A 15,500-nucleotide genomic window follows, 5' to 3' on the forward strand; every position below is an offset into this window, starting at 1 on the left:
AATGAAATGTCCTTTTAATATATTTTTATGCCCTTTAAAAAATATAAGAGGCGCCTTTTAAATTTTTACTCTTTAAAAATCTGATAAAAGAAGATTAATTCTAATTTCTTAAAACACAATACGAAAGTTTAAATAAATATTTATCATTAGGATATTATTCACTCTTAATAAATTTGAAGAGGTTAGTTTGTTTTCCAGATTTTACTTTTTTTTAAAATAAAAAGTCATGAACCAAATAATGTCATGGATCAGATTTGGTTTGAGGCTGTCACCAGCGAAGCCTCTTTCTTTTTTTCAGGTCTCTGTCCAATTTGCAATCTCTCTCTGCTTTTTGCTGTGACTTTGACGTTGACTTTTTCGTACAAAGGAAATATCGGCCGACATTTTCATACTTAAACCAAATTACAAGAGTATCAGACAAAACGGAGCCAATTGCCATCCTATCGTCACAGCGTTGTATAATCAATAAAATAAGCTCTACTTCGTGAAATGTTATAATTCACTCACCGTTATAATATTGATATCGCTGGGGTTAGTGTGTTTATTTATCTACCGTTTCGTGAAATGTTATAATTCACTTACCGTTATAATATTAGTAACGCTGGGATTAGTGCGTGATTGACTATTGACGCGTCTAATAGTCCGCCACGGCTTGCAGTTGAGGCCGTTTGTTATCAGATTCGTCCCGATTAAGAGGAGACTCAGAGAGGGAAGGGGAAGCGACGAAGGAGGTAGACCGGATCGGAGGAATGGGTGGTTCCCAATCCGCACCGAATGCAACCTCCATTCACGAATTCACCGTCAAGGTAATGAATCGCTTTCGGATTCCCTTCGTCGTCTGGTTCGATTGTTCTATCTTTTGGTTTTGGGGGGAGGGGGTTAGTTAGGGGTTTCTTTGTTCTTGTTCAGGATGGCATCGGCAACGACGTGAATTTAGGGATTTACAAGGGCAAGGTCCTTCTCGTCGTCAATGTCGCCTCCAAATGGTGCCACGTTCTTATCATCATAACATTTTTAAGTTTCTTGGGATCGTGATCTACTGTTTTTTTTTAAACCTTCTTTTTTTTTTATGATTGTTTGTGGGGAGAACTGATATCCTTATTGTGATTTTTTGACAGCGGATTCACAGAGAAAAACTACACGCAGTTGACGGAACTATATAACAAGTATAAAGGAAAAGGTATGTTTTCGTATTCCAATCAAAAGCTTCTTTTCATGGAATGATTGACATAATGATGACTAATTTTTGTTGAAGGTTCTATCTTTTTGTAAGTCTTAGAAGTTAAATTAATATCCGATTTAAAACACTTTCCAACTGTACATTGAAATTAAAAGTTGACAAGAAAAAAGGACTAAAGGAGAGAAATTTTAGATCTTGCCCACTGTATGTGCAATAAGCAATCAAAGAGACAAACAATAGTCTCTAACTCCTGCATGCATGAACATGTTGGATAAAGTTTATCATAGAACTTTGGTACTGACAAATAATAAGAATTCAGTAGAATGATGGAAGAGTTTAATGGTTAAAAGAAAACCAAGACAAGTTTCTTTTACTCAGGGATAAAATTAAGAAATAATAACATGGCTGATTAAGTGATTTTTAGGTTAAACAACTTATTTGATGACACTTCTTCAAAGACATCCAACAAAAATCTTATTCAAAGGCATTAGTCAGTGAATCTTTTTAATTTAGTGAGGTCTAATATTCATTGTTGTATTCATGGAAAGACTAGAAGTGATTATAATGGCTAATTTATATCCTAGCAGCTATTTTATATACTTGGGAGTTATTGAGTTCACTAATTAACTCCAACTATCGTACATCATTATTTGCCACTCTAATGTTATCGCTATCACGATTAGCCTTTCCAGACTTTGCCCCCTATGTCTTCAGTTATCTATCCTCTTGTTGGGGGCTAGGTTCATAGCTTGATATTTTTTTGCTATTTCTTATGAATGAAAATGATTTTGCAAGTCCTGCTATCAAACTTTTTGTTGATTGTTAAATTGGAATGGATGTTGAACAATGCTAACATTGAGTGTTTATTATTACGAAATAATTGTAATAATGGATCATGTTAAGAAAAAGACTCAGTCTACCTGGAAGATAAATTGAGAAATTTGGTGTAGTAAATATTTGCCACCAACTCATTTTTTTTTAAACTCGAAAGTTGTGTGCAGGTAATGATGTAATGTTGTAAGAATTTGTTGATAGACCACACATTCTGGGCGTAGGACAAGTTGCTCTTGCCCTTTTGGTACACATAATTAATTCTTTTTCAAGTTCAATTCTATTGGAAAATGAACATGATTTTGAATATGTTAATTATTTTTACAATTAACTTCTGCAAAATATATAATTATTCATGCAAATAAATAACATTTGCTGGGAGCAATGAGCTTACTTATGTGGATAGGAAAAAGGAGGAACAAAATACTTGAAGTTTAGACAATAAGAATTTTTTTGGCACTATACCTACGTATTGACTATCTTGCAATATTTAATTGGTTAGTTCCGTTTCATAAATGATACAAATGAAAAAGAAAAAAAAAATCTGATTCTTGGTGATAGTCGTTTTGCCTCCTCTGTCTTGGATAGTTGTTACGTCATCTTAATTGTAGGGAAAATAGTGTCCATTCTCTTTTCTGAGTTATTAGTCTCAGGGTAACATGACATGTAGTTTGATTTGATTGATTTAAAAGACTTCCTTCACTGTGTTTCAATGGCTAGTAAACTCAACCCTGTGAGCTGTTTCTTGAACGTGGATTGTGAAATTTTAAGGTTCTCATAGATTATGATAGAATACTCTTTCCTTATTTTCCTATTCACTGAACCAAGTTTTTATATGTCCAGATTTTGAGATTCTAGCATTTCCATGCAATCAGTTCTTGAGACAAGAACCTTGGGATGATCAGAAAATACAGGAGTATGCTTGTACAATGTTCAAAGCTGATTATCCAATTTTTCATAAGGTAAAGTTTTAGAGTTGTAGGATTGTTAGGTCCTATTCTTCTCAGTTTATTGTGTCTTTGATTTGAGCTTATAAACCATTGTTGCATCACATTCTAATAAAAAAATAGTCTTTAGTATGACTGCAGTTTAATTCAACTAATAGACACATAGGAAAACCTGTCAAGGAAGTATCATCTTTAGCTTTATAAAAAGAATTATTTTGCTAAGCATATTTGCAGTGACATTTGCATGGTTGAACCCACATTTACATGTGCTTCATCACACCATGTGGCATGTACATCCAACATGCATTTGCATTGCATATTATTTCTTGTCAATTTGACTCATTTGAACCAACTTAGTGTAATAATTCTACAATCTTAATACCCTTGAGAGTAGACGAGAAAGAAAGAGATGATCAATCTGGTGCATGTTTGATTTGCACCAATTATTTGTAGTGATGAAATGAGAAAAGAAGGGATCTCTCGATTAAGGGAGATGCAATGCTCGTGAAGGAACAGGTATCTGATGGTTTAGAGACAAAAGACTCTGGGTACTAATAAACAATTCCAACTATGGAAATATCCCATTTCCTTTGGAGTTCATAATGGCTCAACAAAACAATTTATTATCATGTGGGAATCATTTCAGACAACTGCTTCCACTACACCAATATGAAGTAACATGACTGGTCTTTGTGATAATAATGGGTCCAGCTTGTGGTTGTTAATATCAAGAAATACAAAAGGACAGGGTCAATCTTAGAAATGTATTTTTGTCTCACTTCAATAGCTTTTCATCTACATAGTTTGTATGATTCATTTGAAATACCATATGTAGCTAATTCGTATCAAACAAAAGATGGAATATACAGTTCTTTAAGAAGATCAAAATTCTTAGTATATTAATAACTCATCCCACCCTAACTTGGATAAGTTGGCCACATGTGTAAATTAATTGAATATCACTATACTTTAACTCGTAAATGGATTTTAAAGAATAGATTAAGAGAACAGTGAAAAATTCTGATAATTTAGTTACCATATTTTTTTTTACTGATGCATCTGATTATCGTTATGTTCTTTATGGTTGATGTGATTTAGTGAGTTGTGGGATAATAAAGAAGCTTTAAAAGCTTAGGTGAGTGAGCTCCTATTAAGTTGGGCTTAAGCATTTGAGCAGTGCTTGAGTCTCACAAGTTTATAGGGTAGTTTTCTCATTTAAGTACATCATGACAGTGTTTGTGTGTGACATTAACATATCATGAATTCCTCTTAAACATGAAAAATCCAATTGCATGAACAAATGTAGTTATTTTAGAAGGAATGCAGATCATTCAGTTTTCAATTTTTCATTTCCCTTCCTTTAATATTATGCTTTTTTATTTATCTAATAAGTTTTCTTGCTAATAGAAGATATCATGTTGTGAACAGTGTCTTTTATACAATCTTAGAACTTAGAAACTACCATCAGATGGTTGGTACAATAAGTTCAATTACTGTTTATGAATAAACATTTCAGAAGTTTCTATAGGCTATGGTTCTCGATTTCTGATAACCTTCGTCTATACTCTAATGGTTCTTGATTTATGCTAACCTTCCTATTCCTACCAATTAAGCATTGGACTGATGGAGGTTGGTTCAGTACTTGAATTTTGTTAGGCATGTTATTTCCTATCTTTAGTATCTATTTCCTCTTTTATTTTTTGTTTTAATAATTTATCATACTAATAGCTCCATTATAACATCACTTGGAGGTCCGTATAATTGACATTCTAGAGAATTTTGTAGACATTCTTAGGCGAAGAATTGTGTATCAAAAACTAAAATGTACGAGGGTCAAACTCTCTTTTAGGGTAACAAATGGTGGATAGTAAACTCCTAGCTCTTTAGATGTTATTGATCGTCATACTGCTCTTTTGATCTGCAAATCCTCTTTCACGATCATGTTCTTCAGATATTACATCTGTTATCATTGATTCTCTCCGGAGGTTCTTTCATGACAATGACTTTTCAGGTACATGGCTGAATACCTTGATGATTTAGGGTTAAAATTTGCCAAATTGCTTGGGCCAGCGAGTTATTTTTTAGTAAATTTGTACTTTGATGAAGTAGAAAGCATAATCCTGTTATCAAAATTTCAACAATTATCACTTTCTCTGAACAACTAGCCATCCACTTCAAATTCACTCGTAGTCCAGTCATCGTCTTAGCCCTCTCTGCAGTTATCACTGAAAACCATATTGAGTTTGAATATTTGCAATCAATACCTAATTCACTAAAGAGAAAAAGGAACTTTTTACCATTCAATAGTTAATGTGTGTTTTGACTGCAAAATTTTATCTTATTTTATTTTATTTTATTTACCAGAAATGGAAATCTAACTGATGAAGTTATTCATTATTTCCCTTCTTTATGCATCTCTAACTACTGATCATTAACAGAAAGCCTCCATATCTGTATAAAAAATGTTCCGGATGCCATTCATACAGGTTAAAGTGAACGGCCCAGCGACAGCACCACTTTACCAGTTTCTCAAGGCAAGCAAGCCTGGTTTTTGCGGAAACAGAATCAAGTGGAATTTCACTAAGTTTCTGGTCGATAAGGATGGCAAGGTCCTTGCTCGCTATGGGACCACCACAGCCCCCCTGTCCATTGAGGTATCCAAAATCATGTTCAAAGCGACCATACTGTTTATCTTTACCTTTCTCTTTTCTGATATTCTTCTCCAATTCTTTCAGAAAGAAATTGAAAAAGCACTTGGCAACTAAAAGGACAAGTAAAAATTTACTTGGGAAGCAAGAAAAGTTTAAAGTCCTAGACTTTAAAGAGTGGTCCTGTACTAGTTTCATGTAGATATCATGTGTGCGATTTAAGATTCCCAAACTGCGAAACCGAATTTTAACTTTGTTGCATAACTTTTTGTATTTTTAATGGTCTTTTTTTTATTTGTGTGTATTCTATGTAAATATTTCATATAATGTTTCTAGACCATGTTTTACCATTTTCTAAGAACACATATCTGTGAACGAGATGTTTATTGTTACGATCCATTTCTTGGCAACAGCTTAGGGGCTTTTGGTTTGTAGAGATACTTATTTTATTCCAAATGAATTTTCAATGATATTTTCATATATACTAACAAAAAGGAATTCAGATGATCATTTTTCATGGATTCTCTGACAATAAGAGTTAGTTATTTTGTATTCTACTTGAGCAATAACTGGTATTTTTTTTAATTTCATTTTCTAATAATATAATTCTTGCCCTATTTAGTATTCACATATACAGTATGATTGAGTAAAGTGAGCTGACCAGGCGTTTGGATCGGATCGGGGAGAGTGGGCTAGTTCAAGCAGGTGAGGAATGACTTACCTTGGTAGGTTATAAGTTGCAATGGTCGAAATCCAATTAATTAAGCTTAAATTGATTAAGTCAGTCAGTTTACATCTAGTAGATCAAGTTTGATAGGTCAGTTTTTCTAAGAATATTAGATTGATGAGTCATTCCTTATAAATATTTTTTAATTTATTTTAATAATTGATGAGAAATTTTCATAGCGTGAATACATGTACCAATCAAAAAAATATTTGATAGGTATAAATGAGCCAGCTTTTTTATCTTTAGTTTTTTTTTATTATTTCCTACAAATAAAGCAAGCTTTTAAAAAGTCAAAACCTCAATTATCTGAAAATTTTTAAATACGAAGTATCATCGAATCATTTAATAAAGAAGGAACTTTATTTTATTCCCTATCCCCTTTTATAGGACTGTAAATGAACCAAGTATTCGTGAATAAGTTTAGTGTTCGATTTGGTAAAAATTTATTTATGTTCGTTCAATATACATGAGATTAATTAAACAAATAAGTTTGAACAGTTCGTTAAGTTAAACAAATAATCTTGAACACATATGTGTTCAGTTCGTTAACGTTCGTGAGCAATATTCGTGAACAACGTTCGTGAACAATTTTCATGAACCATATTCATTAATAAAACTCTTTTCAATATGCTAAATAAATAATAAAATAAAATAAATAAATTTAAATTATTAAGCTCAATAACTAATCAAAAAACTAAAAATTTCAAACAATCAAATAAGCTTGAATTGAGAACTTGATAACATCTAAATGAACCAAGCTCAAGCTTGGTTACCTTATCAAACAAGCTTGAACACCCCAAAGCTCGGCTTGGCTTGACTTGTTTACAACCCTACCCTTTTATTTATTTTTTCCAAAGTCTCTTTAAAACTTCGATAAATTAGAAAAAAAATTTTATTTTCACTCTCTATATGTAAAATTTTATATATTTCAATTCCCTCGTATAAATATTATTAACTAATTCCCTGTCAGATTTTTTAAGTACAAAATTTTTAAAAATGAATATAATTTTTTTTAAAATCAACATTTTACATTAAATTAGAATTAGTATATTTCATATTAAATTAAGTACTTAATATAATTTTTCTTAAATTTAACATCATTTACAAATATATAATATATTTTCTATCTATTTTTTTAAAAATTAATATATTTTTCATTGAAAAAAAACAATCGAGCTAAACTTAATAGAAAACATATTAAAACGAAGCTTTTATAATTTTCTTCGGAAGACTCTTCAGCTGCCTCTAGTCTTCCTCGCGAGAATCCCCCAAGCTCCAAAACCCTCAGGTTATTGTTGATAACCAAGAATAACATTGATTATCTACAAAAGTTTTCACTGTTTCCCTTTCCTCTCTGCTTGTGTTACCGCTACTCAAGCTCCCATGGGTTCGGATTCGAAGGCGGAGGTTATTAAGGTGCGGTCTTGAAGTGCATTTCTCTTCTGTTGCTCTTTATTTTGGGTGGTTGAGGTGGAAATTTAGGCGGGTTTTGTGCTTGATTTATTTCTTGGGCGCAGCGGGCGAAGGTTCTTATGGTGGGTGCGGGCGGCATTGGTTGCGAGATGCTGAAGACCCTAGCGCTTTCTGGATTTCAGGATATTCACATAGTAATCAACTAGCCTTCGACTTAGAATTTTGTTTTATTGTTTATAAGCTTGGTTGGTGATCGTTTTTTTTTCCTGAGGCTGTGAACGATGGGTTTTAGGGAAAGGAGGTAATGTTCATATTACTTCATCATTTTGTCGCATTACAAAAATATGATTCTTTTGGCAGGTCAGAGGAAAAGAATTTATGACACTGCTCGATGAACTTCTAATAAAGTTGCAAACAAAGAGCTTTTTTTTTTTTTTTTGATAAAGTAGATTTTACAAAAGAAGTGTTTTGGTGAAGAAATTACCAAGAGAAAATTTCTTATTTTTGATTGATCTGTTGAACTAGATTAATCCGGACAATTGAAATTTCACATAATTTTGACTTTTTAGTTTTTCTAAGTTCTAGATTTTATTGGTGAGCGCTGGCTGGCGTTATTTTCCAAAAAAATGTTCATTATTTTAAATCCTTACCTTTTTACTGAGAACAAAGGAAGATTTGCTTTCATTTTGGCAATGATGCATGGTTGAACTTCTATTTTATGCTTGGTATGAATTTTTGGCTTTGATTTGACAGTTTTTCTCTACAATAAATGGGGTATTAGTTGATTTCTAAAATGGTATGAGAGATCAACCTGCTGTGAAGAAATCTAATTTTGAAAAAAAAACACATTGAGAAAATGCCTATGAGTTCTTGTGAGTTCATCTTGCTCCTATTTAGCTCTGAAACTCAACTTAATGAAGAATGTTGGACGTAGATTTTACATCAAAACTATCGTAACATCATCCTAGCTTTGGTGATAAAAATGTTTGATTACTGCACCAAGATATTCCAATCTGGTTCTTTCTGATTTAGGAAATGAGATTACCTTCCATTTTATCACATTTCACTAGTTCTAATTTTATTTTTCAAATTATTCTTGCTTTTTATCTTTTTCTTATCACAATTCCGATACCTGTATTGATCTTGCAATCTCAACCAAAATAATAAATTGGTATTGTGAACTAGGTACTATCTACAGAAAGTAAAAAAAATAATAGTATTTTGTGATACAATTTATCATCTCGTTGGAGTTTTAAACTTGTAGTAGTTTTGCTATGCCTTCTTATGTTAGGTCTTATTGTGCATCTCAGTGTTGTTTGGATTATGCAGATTGACATGGACACCATTGAAGTCAGTAACCTGAATAGACAATTTTTATTTCGACAAGAGCATGTGGGACAGTCCAAGGCCAAAGTATGTTGATTGAATTGTTGTTCTTTAATGTGATATTCATGTTAGAATTTTTCAGTCCTCCTTCACAATGTACTTGTTGTAATGTTGGATCTTTCATAACATTTCTGTTAATATCAGGTTGCTCGAGATGCTGTCTTGAAGTTTGTACCTCACATTAATATAACACCTTACCATGCAAATGTGAAGGATCCTGACTTTAACGTAAATTTTTTAAAGCAATTTAATGTTGTATTAAATGGTCTGGATAACCTGGATGCTAGACGGCATGTTAATCGTCTTTGCTTGGCTGCTGAAGTCCCTTTGGTTGAAAGTGGAACAACAGGATTTTTAGGGCAGGTAGGATTGAGTATTTGTTGATGACGATTCATGTAGAGTATTTCATACTGCTCGATTTTGCAACATATCTTTTCCTAATGCATTCTTTGCTATACTCTATAACAGATTCATTCACAAGAAATATGTCAATACCCTCTTGCAAATTTGCTGTTGGGATTTACATAAAAAGCAACTGAAAAGATAGCTTCTTGAATATTGTTCTGAAAAGCAGTTGCACTATCATATTGCAATTGGCCTATAGATTCAGGCGCATGTGCACCAGATAGCATCTATGTGGTCACATAGATGCTATCTATGTGACCATTGTTGTCGACAACATAGTTTCAAACCAATTTAGTTCCCATACATAAACAATGTGAATAATAAATTGAATTTTGTCATATGTTTTGCAAGACTAAGCTGAAATGTCTTATGTCAAACCAAGACATGGTTCCTTAAATCTCTTAACATTTTCAAAATGGTGTTCATGTATTGCAAGAAAGGGTTTATCATGGCCGCCATTTGCTAGCCCACAACTTGTTATAATAAACTTATTCATTCTCTTACATAACATATTACTGGTGTTTGGTTCTCATTGTTGTGAATGTATCATGTAACTTTCAGTGCATTAGTCCCTTCTGTTTCTAGCATCACGGCTCAATGAACTTTATGAGTGAAAAACTATATTCCATTCTATCCATTTTCATCTTGATTTTTATTTTCAATATATATTTATATGTTCTAAGCATTTAGTGAACTCAACCATTATGGATGTAGAACAAATTATTTTGTTCCATCACACTAGTACATGATTACCTTCAACAAATTTGATGCTAATAGGTGAGCAAACAACCTGGCCTACACTTCATCAAATGCAAGCTTTAAGTTTATTATTCCTCACTTCTCCAAACTACTAGGCAACACTTAAACAATGTTTTATGTTTGGTTCCTGAAGCTTTAGTTAATCTCCTTTTATTTTGATTTTCTTGTATGTATTGTAGATCACTCATTCTGTTTATGATACGCAGATGTTAGTTCACTCTTATTTTTTTTTTATCCTATTTCCTGTGAATCACAACAATTTTGGGTCTTTAGTACACTCTTGTGCCGTTTTCTTGATGACTTAATTTGGTTAATGTATATATCTTTCCATATCTCCAGGTTACTGTTCATGTTAAGGGTAGAACTGAGTGCTACGAATGTCAACCAAAACCTATGCCGAAGACTTATCCTGTCTGCACAATCACCAGTACTCCATCAAAGGTTGAATCTCAAAATCAAAGTTGGTTATTTCCTTTCTAATTCTTTTTATAGGTAGCCATACTCACCAGGTGTTATTGCTGAACATTTGCTTTGACACAAAATCTCTCCTTGAATTTTTTGCTCGCATAGTTTCCCTTGTGTGATTTTTTAGTTATTTCTGCTTTAACATTAATTTGAAATCTCAATGAGGCTGTTCTCGTACCATTGGATACAGTAGAGGTTGTAAACTTATTGCAACATGGAAGCTGCATATCAGCACCATGGCTTAGTAAAACAAATCTGGTAATCACTTTTGTTTTAATTTTTAAGCAAGCAAGCAGTACTTTAGCTTTGATTAATATATACCATTTGCAATCCTTGCACAATATACTTTACAGTGATTAATTTGGATCATTTTAAATCACAAACCCCAAACCTCCTACTCTTAATGATCTTTTCATGTATGTGTATTGTGAATGTTACTTATAAATATTAGAATGTTTAGTTCAAAGAGACCTCACATGAGTCAATGTTATCTTTTTGTTACTAGATGGCTTTCTTGCTTTTTTTTCCCTTAATGGCTAGCGACTTCTATCTTTTATTCATTTATTTTATTTTATTTTTTATAGTTTATTCACTGCATAGTTTGGGCAAAGGACTTACTCTTCACAAAATTGTTTGGTGATAAAAGTCAAGAGAACGATCTCTTTGTATGTAGCGATGATGCATCTAATTCAGAAAAACCTATGGAAGACATATTTAAGCAAGCACCAGATGAGGATCCCAAGCAGTATGGAAAAAAGATCTATGACCATGTTTTCGGATATAACATTGAAGCTGCTTTGGTTAATGAAGAAACATGGAAAAACAGGAGACAGCCTAGGCCAATCTTTCTTAGAGATGCTTTGCCTGAGAAACTCAACTTGCAGAATACTAATCCTGAAAAAGGCTGCTTGACAGATGATTTGCCATTGTCTGTCCTACCCTTTCTTAGTCTGAACAACCCACAGGAGGTTTGGAATCTTGCTGAGAATTCAAGAATGTTCTTAGAGTCATTACAATTATTCATCGAGAAACGAGAGAAGGTCCTTATTGTTTTGCTTGTCATATGTTATTTGGACTTCTATTTTCAGGTTGCCTGATTATGATTTCTGTTTGGACTTTCAGGATATCGGGAACCTTACCTTTGACAAAGATGATCAATTGGCTCTAGAATTTGTCACTGCCGCCGCAAATATTAGGGCATCTTGCTTTGGGATTCCGTTACATAGCCTTTTTGATTCTAAGGGAATTGCTGGCAACATTGTGCATGCTGTTGCAACAACTAATGCTATTATTGCTGGTTTGATTGTGATCGAAGCAATCAAGGTACTTCAAGAAGACTTTGAGAATTGTAGGTGTGTTTTTGATGAACCTCGGTCAATATCATTTTGATTTTTTTTTTTTTCATTTCAAAACAATATTACCAAAAACATTTGGCACTTGCATTGGAGAAGGACTTGTGTTTGAAAATTCTGAAATTTACTCAAAATCTACTTTTACTGGTCAAGTGGTATGCACATATAATTTTGTACCTATTTTGTTCAAATTTTTGATAAATTGGTCAAAATTCACTTCTATCTTGTCTATGTGCATACTAAACTAGAATGTTTACATTCTGTTGATAATTCTATCATTAACAATAAGTTGTGTGACGGTGTTTAACCGGTGCTTATCTGTAAGATGATACTTACTTATTTTGACTTGGTGATTAGTGTGTAGCAAGCGCCTCATGTATCATAGTTATGACTTGCACTTTCTTCTTTGGTACTTTGTCCAACTTGTTGGGGCATCAATTGATATGTTCACTATTCAGGATGACATATTGTCTTGAACATCCATCTAGAATGATGCTTCTGATGCCCATAGAACCGTTTCAGCCTAACAAATCTTGTTATGTCTGTTCTGAGGTGACCTTCTCCATCCACTTTTATTTTCTTTGTTTTTTCTGTCTTCTTTAACAATGTTGATTATAAACAGACACCCTTACTACTTGAAGTCAACACTCGAACAACAACACTGAGAGATATCGTTGAAAAGATAATCAAAGTCAAATTGGGCATGGATCTCCCCATGGTAATGCAAGCTAGAACCCTTATCTATGAGGCAGGCGATGGTCTGGAGGAAGATGTTGCTGCTAATTATGCCTTAAACCTCAACAAGGTTGTCAACTCTTCTGCCTTTTTTTCGTATTTATCGTGGTGTTACAATTTTGTTCTGCACCTTCTCTATCTTCCAGAGCTTAGCAAACCTCCCTGCACCAGTTACCGATGGCACCATGCTGACGGTCGAAGATTTTCAGCAGGAGTTAAAATGTCATATAAACATTAAACACAGGTTATTTCTTGCTACTCTGAACCTATACTACATGGAGTACTCTTTCTTGTTAGTCCTAGTCTTGTTTATGCCTCCTTCCTAGACTGCGTTGCGCTATTTGGTAAGTTTTTCAGCCACAATGCCTAATAAAGTGCCGTCTATGTTTGAAGTTTGTGGCAAAATACCTGTCTAGGCTAGGAGTCCTAGCCTTGGACCACTAAGTGCAGTGTGCCATATGATAATAAGTTGCACTGCTCAATACTGAGTGATACTTATGCATATTATGCACTTCTCATCGAAGATTGAACTCTACACACCACATCCAATTTGTCGTGTAGAAATCCTCGAATATGTAGAAACTAGTTGAAGCGTCACAAGAAGCCTATGCCAGCGATTGGCGGGGATAAAAACATCTTGTTCTGCCCATTGAATAGCTTGTGGAACTGGGACAGCTCACTGAAACCTTCAGTGTCATAGGTGTGCAGAGTGAGTCGTAGAAGAAAATGATGATTGAAGGATTCAAACATGAATTCATAGTGGCACATACCTCTTTAGTATTGTTAAAGATTAAGTGGGAAAAGTCTTGATCATATTTAGTCTGATTGCATTTTTATCTCAGATAGGATTCAACCATGAATTCATATGCTTCTTAATTTTTCCCTTTAGTTGTTTATTCGAATTTCCAGCTTACCACGGTAGTGTTCTCACTGCAATGTATGTTGCTACTGCTCTCGAATCAGTCTAGTTATCATCACTGACTGTTGCTTCTCAATCATGCAGGGACGACTTCGATGAGGAGAAAGAACCCGACGGAATGGTCCTATCAGGATGGACAGCTCCTGAGAAAGTCCATATGGCTACAAGTAATGGAGAAAGCCCATCTGCTGATCATCAAATAACATTAGAACCAACAGAACCTGAAGTGGTTGAATTAGATGCAGAAATGCTTGACACTAAGAGAAAACTGCTTGCTACATTGGAAAGAAAAGAAAATGAAGAAGAAGACCGTGAGGTTCTCTCAATTCTTGTCAATGACGACGACGATGACGACGACGTTGTTTTGCTCGATGACCATCCCGAAGCCAATAAGAAGCTGAAGTTGCAGTAGCTTTGAGTTCTTTGTAAATGATAACCAGGCCCAGGTAAAATCACTCATCCACTAACTAGTTGTTGCTTGAAGGCTAGTGTTAGGCTATATATTTACACTTGATAGTATCTCGAGGAGAATCATCGATTCTTCAGATTCAAATAGTCGTTTATCGGCCGAGCAAGTTGGGAATTTTTTTCGAAACCTCTTGTTCTTGAGAATTCGAAGTTTCTTCTTGAATGACCATGTAGTTTTTGTGTAGCTGTGAATCATAGACTTTTCTTCTTCATTATACATGTGTTTTTTGGTGCACTGCCTTCATGTCAATTAAAATCTAATTACATTTTTTGATAGATTTATTACAAAATTGAAAGAATATGATATTTGTTAATGTTATTTATCATTTAGTTGTTTGCTCAAGTACTTTTAAGGTGTTTATAGTTTAATCATGCTCTAGTTATTTATTTATTTATTCATAATTTTTACCAATATTTTAAGAATAATAATATTATAAATAATTTCTATTTTAAATAATATACAATTCTTAATCAATAATGTTCCCTAAATAAATATATGGTGACTGGTTTAGTTGGTGGTGTCAGTGAAAGATCACCAAACATTTTATATTTTTGTACAAGGACAGTTTTCAGTTCACTCCCTAGACTTTATTTCTTTCGAAATATCCCCCCTAAGATTTTAAATTTCAGTAGAATGCTTATTAGAGTTCTCAAATTGTTATCATCCACAAACATAATCGCAATGCTAGCGAGCTGGAAAGGAATTGCAATTTGAAATTTTTGAAGGGTATTTTTGACGATTTTAAGAATATATAGGTCTTGATGAAAATTTACCTATACATACATAAATATAAACCACCTATTAACTTACTATTATTGTTAATTATCTTTGCCCAACTTATTATTAGTACTCGAAAACAACAACCCACTTACTCAGCTACCGCGTACGAAACGAGTGGGTAAGCTGTCATGGTCCACCGCTCTCCTCTCGCTCTCTAGTTCCAAACATCGAACACGAAATTCCAGCCGAAGAACCCAACCAGCCTCACTTTCGTAGATGTTGTAACTGTGGACGCTGTCTCATATCTGAGAGCGGATTCAGGAGAGTAATAATTCGACCGGGTTGGGATTCGGTCCAATTCCAGTTGTAGATTACGAAACCCATCCGGCCCATCTCATCGTTTGTTTATACCGTGCGCACCTATGGGCTACCGTTCTCGCGGCTAGACAAAAAGTGTGGGGACTCGTCATCAGCCAATTGCATGGCTGGTAGCATAGTGGGGAAAAGTTGGTTCGCCCACCGACACGTAGAATAAGCAGAGTAT

General features: G+C 33.9%; 2 protein-coding genes across 4 annotated transcripts; both read left to right on the plus strand.

The window, feature by feature from the left end:
* Window positions 1-614: 614 nt before the first annotated feature.
* On the plus strand, window positions 615-6,001 carry LOC121997399 (probable glutathione peroxidase 4). Its single transcript, XM_042551783.1, has 6 exons — window positions 615-806; window positions 910-986; window positions 1,119-1,180; window positions 2,855-2,973; window positions 5,445-5,612; window positions 5,694-6,001. Exons 1-6 carry the CDS (start codon window positions 750-752, stop codon window positions 5,721-5,723), a joined length of 513 nt encoding a protein of 170 aa, XP_042407717.1. The 5' UTR covers window positions 615-749; the 3' UTR covers window positions 5,724-6,001.
* A 1,558-nt stretch (window positions 6,002-7,559) lies between these two features.
* LOC121997400 (SUMO-activating enzyme subunit 2-like) lies at window positions 7,560-14,450 on the plus strand. Of its 3 annotated transcripts, XM_042551785.1 has the most exons (12): window positions 7,560-7,621; window positions 7,712-7,749; window positions 7,851-7,940; window positions 9,076-9,159; window positions 9,277-9,495; window positions 10,636-10,737; window positions 11,346-11,801; window positions 11,884-12,113; window positions 12,572-12,665; window positions 12,736-12,918; window positions 12,995-13,092; window positions 13,852-14,450. In XM_042551785.1, the coding sequence occupies exons 2-12, from the start codon at window positions 7,717-7,719 to the stop codon at window positions 14,177-14,179; spliced, it is 1,917 nt and encodes a 638-aa protein (XP_042407719.1). In that variant the 5' UTR covers window positions 7,560-7,621; window positions 7,712-7,716; the 3' UTR covers window positions 14,180-14,450. The 3 variants fall into 3 exon arrangements, with proteins under 3 accessions (XP_042407719.1, XP_042407720.1, XP_042407721.1); XM_042551786.1 differs by lacking the exons at window positions 7,560-7,621; window positions 7,712-7,749; window positions 7,851-7,940 and adding an exon at window positions 7,977-8,047; XM_042551787.1 differs by lacking the exons at window positions 7,560-7,621; window positions 7,712-7,749; window positions 7,851-7,940 and having other exon boundaries at window positions 9,082-9,159; window positions 9,277-9,339; window positions 9,420-9,495.
* The last annotated feature ends 1,050 nt before the right edge of the window (window positions 14,451-15,500 follow it).

This window comes from Zingiber officinale, chromosome 6A (assembly GCF_018446385.1).
Source record: "Zingiber officinale cultivar Zhangliang chromosome 6A, Zo_v1.1, whole genome shotgun sequence".
NCBI lineage: Eukaryota > Viridiplantae > Streptophyta > Magnoliopsida > Zingiberales > Zingiberaceae > Zingiber > Zingiber officinale.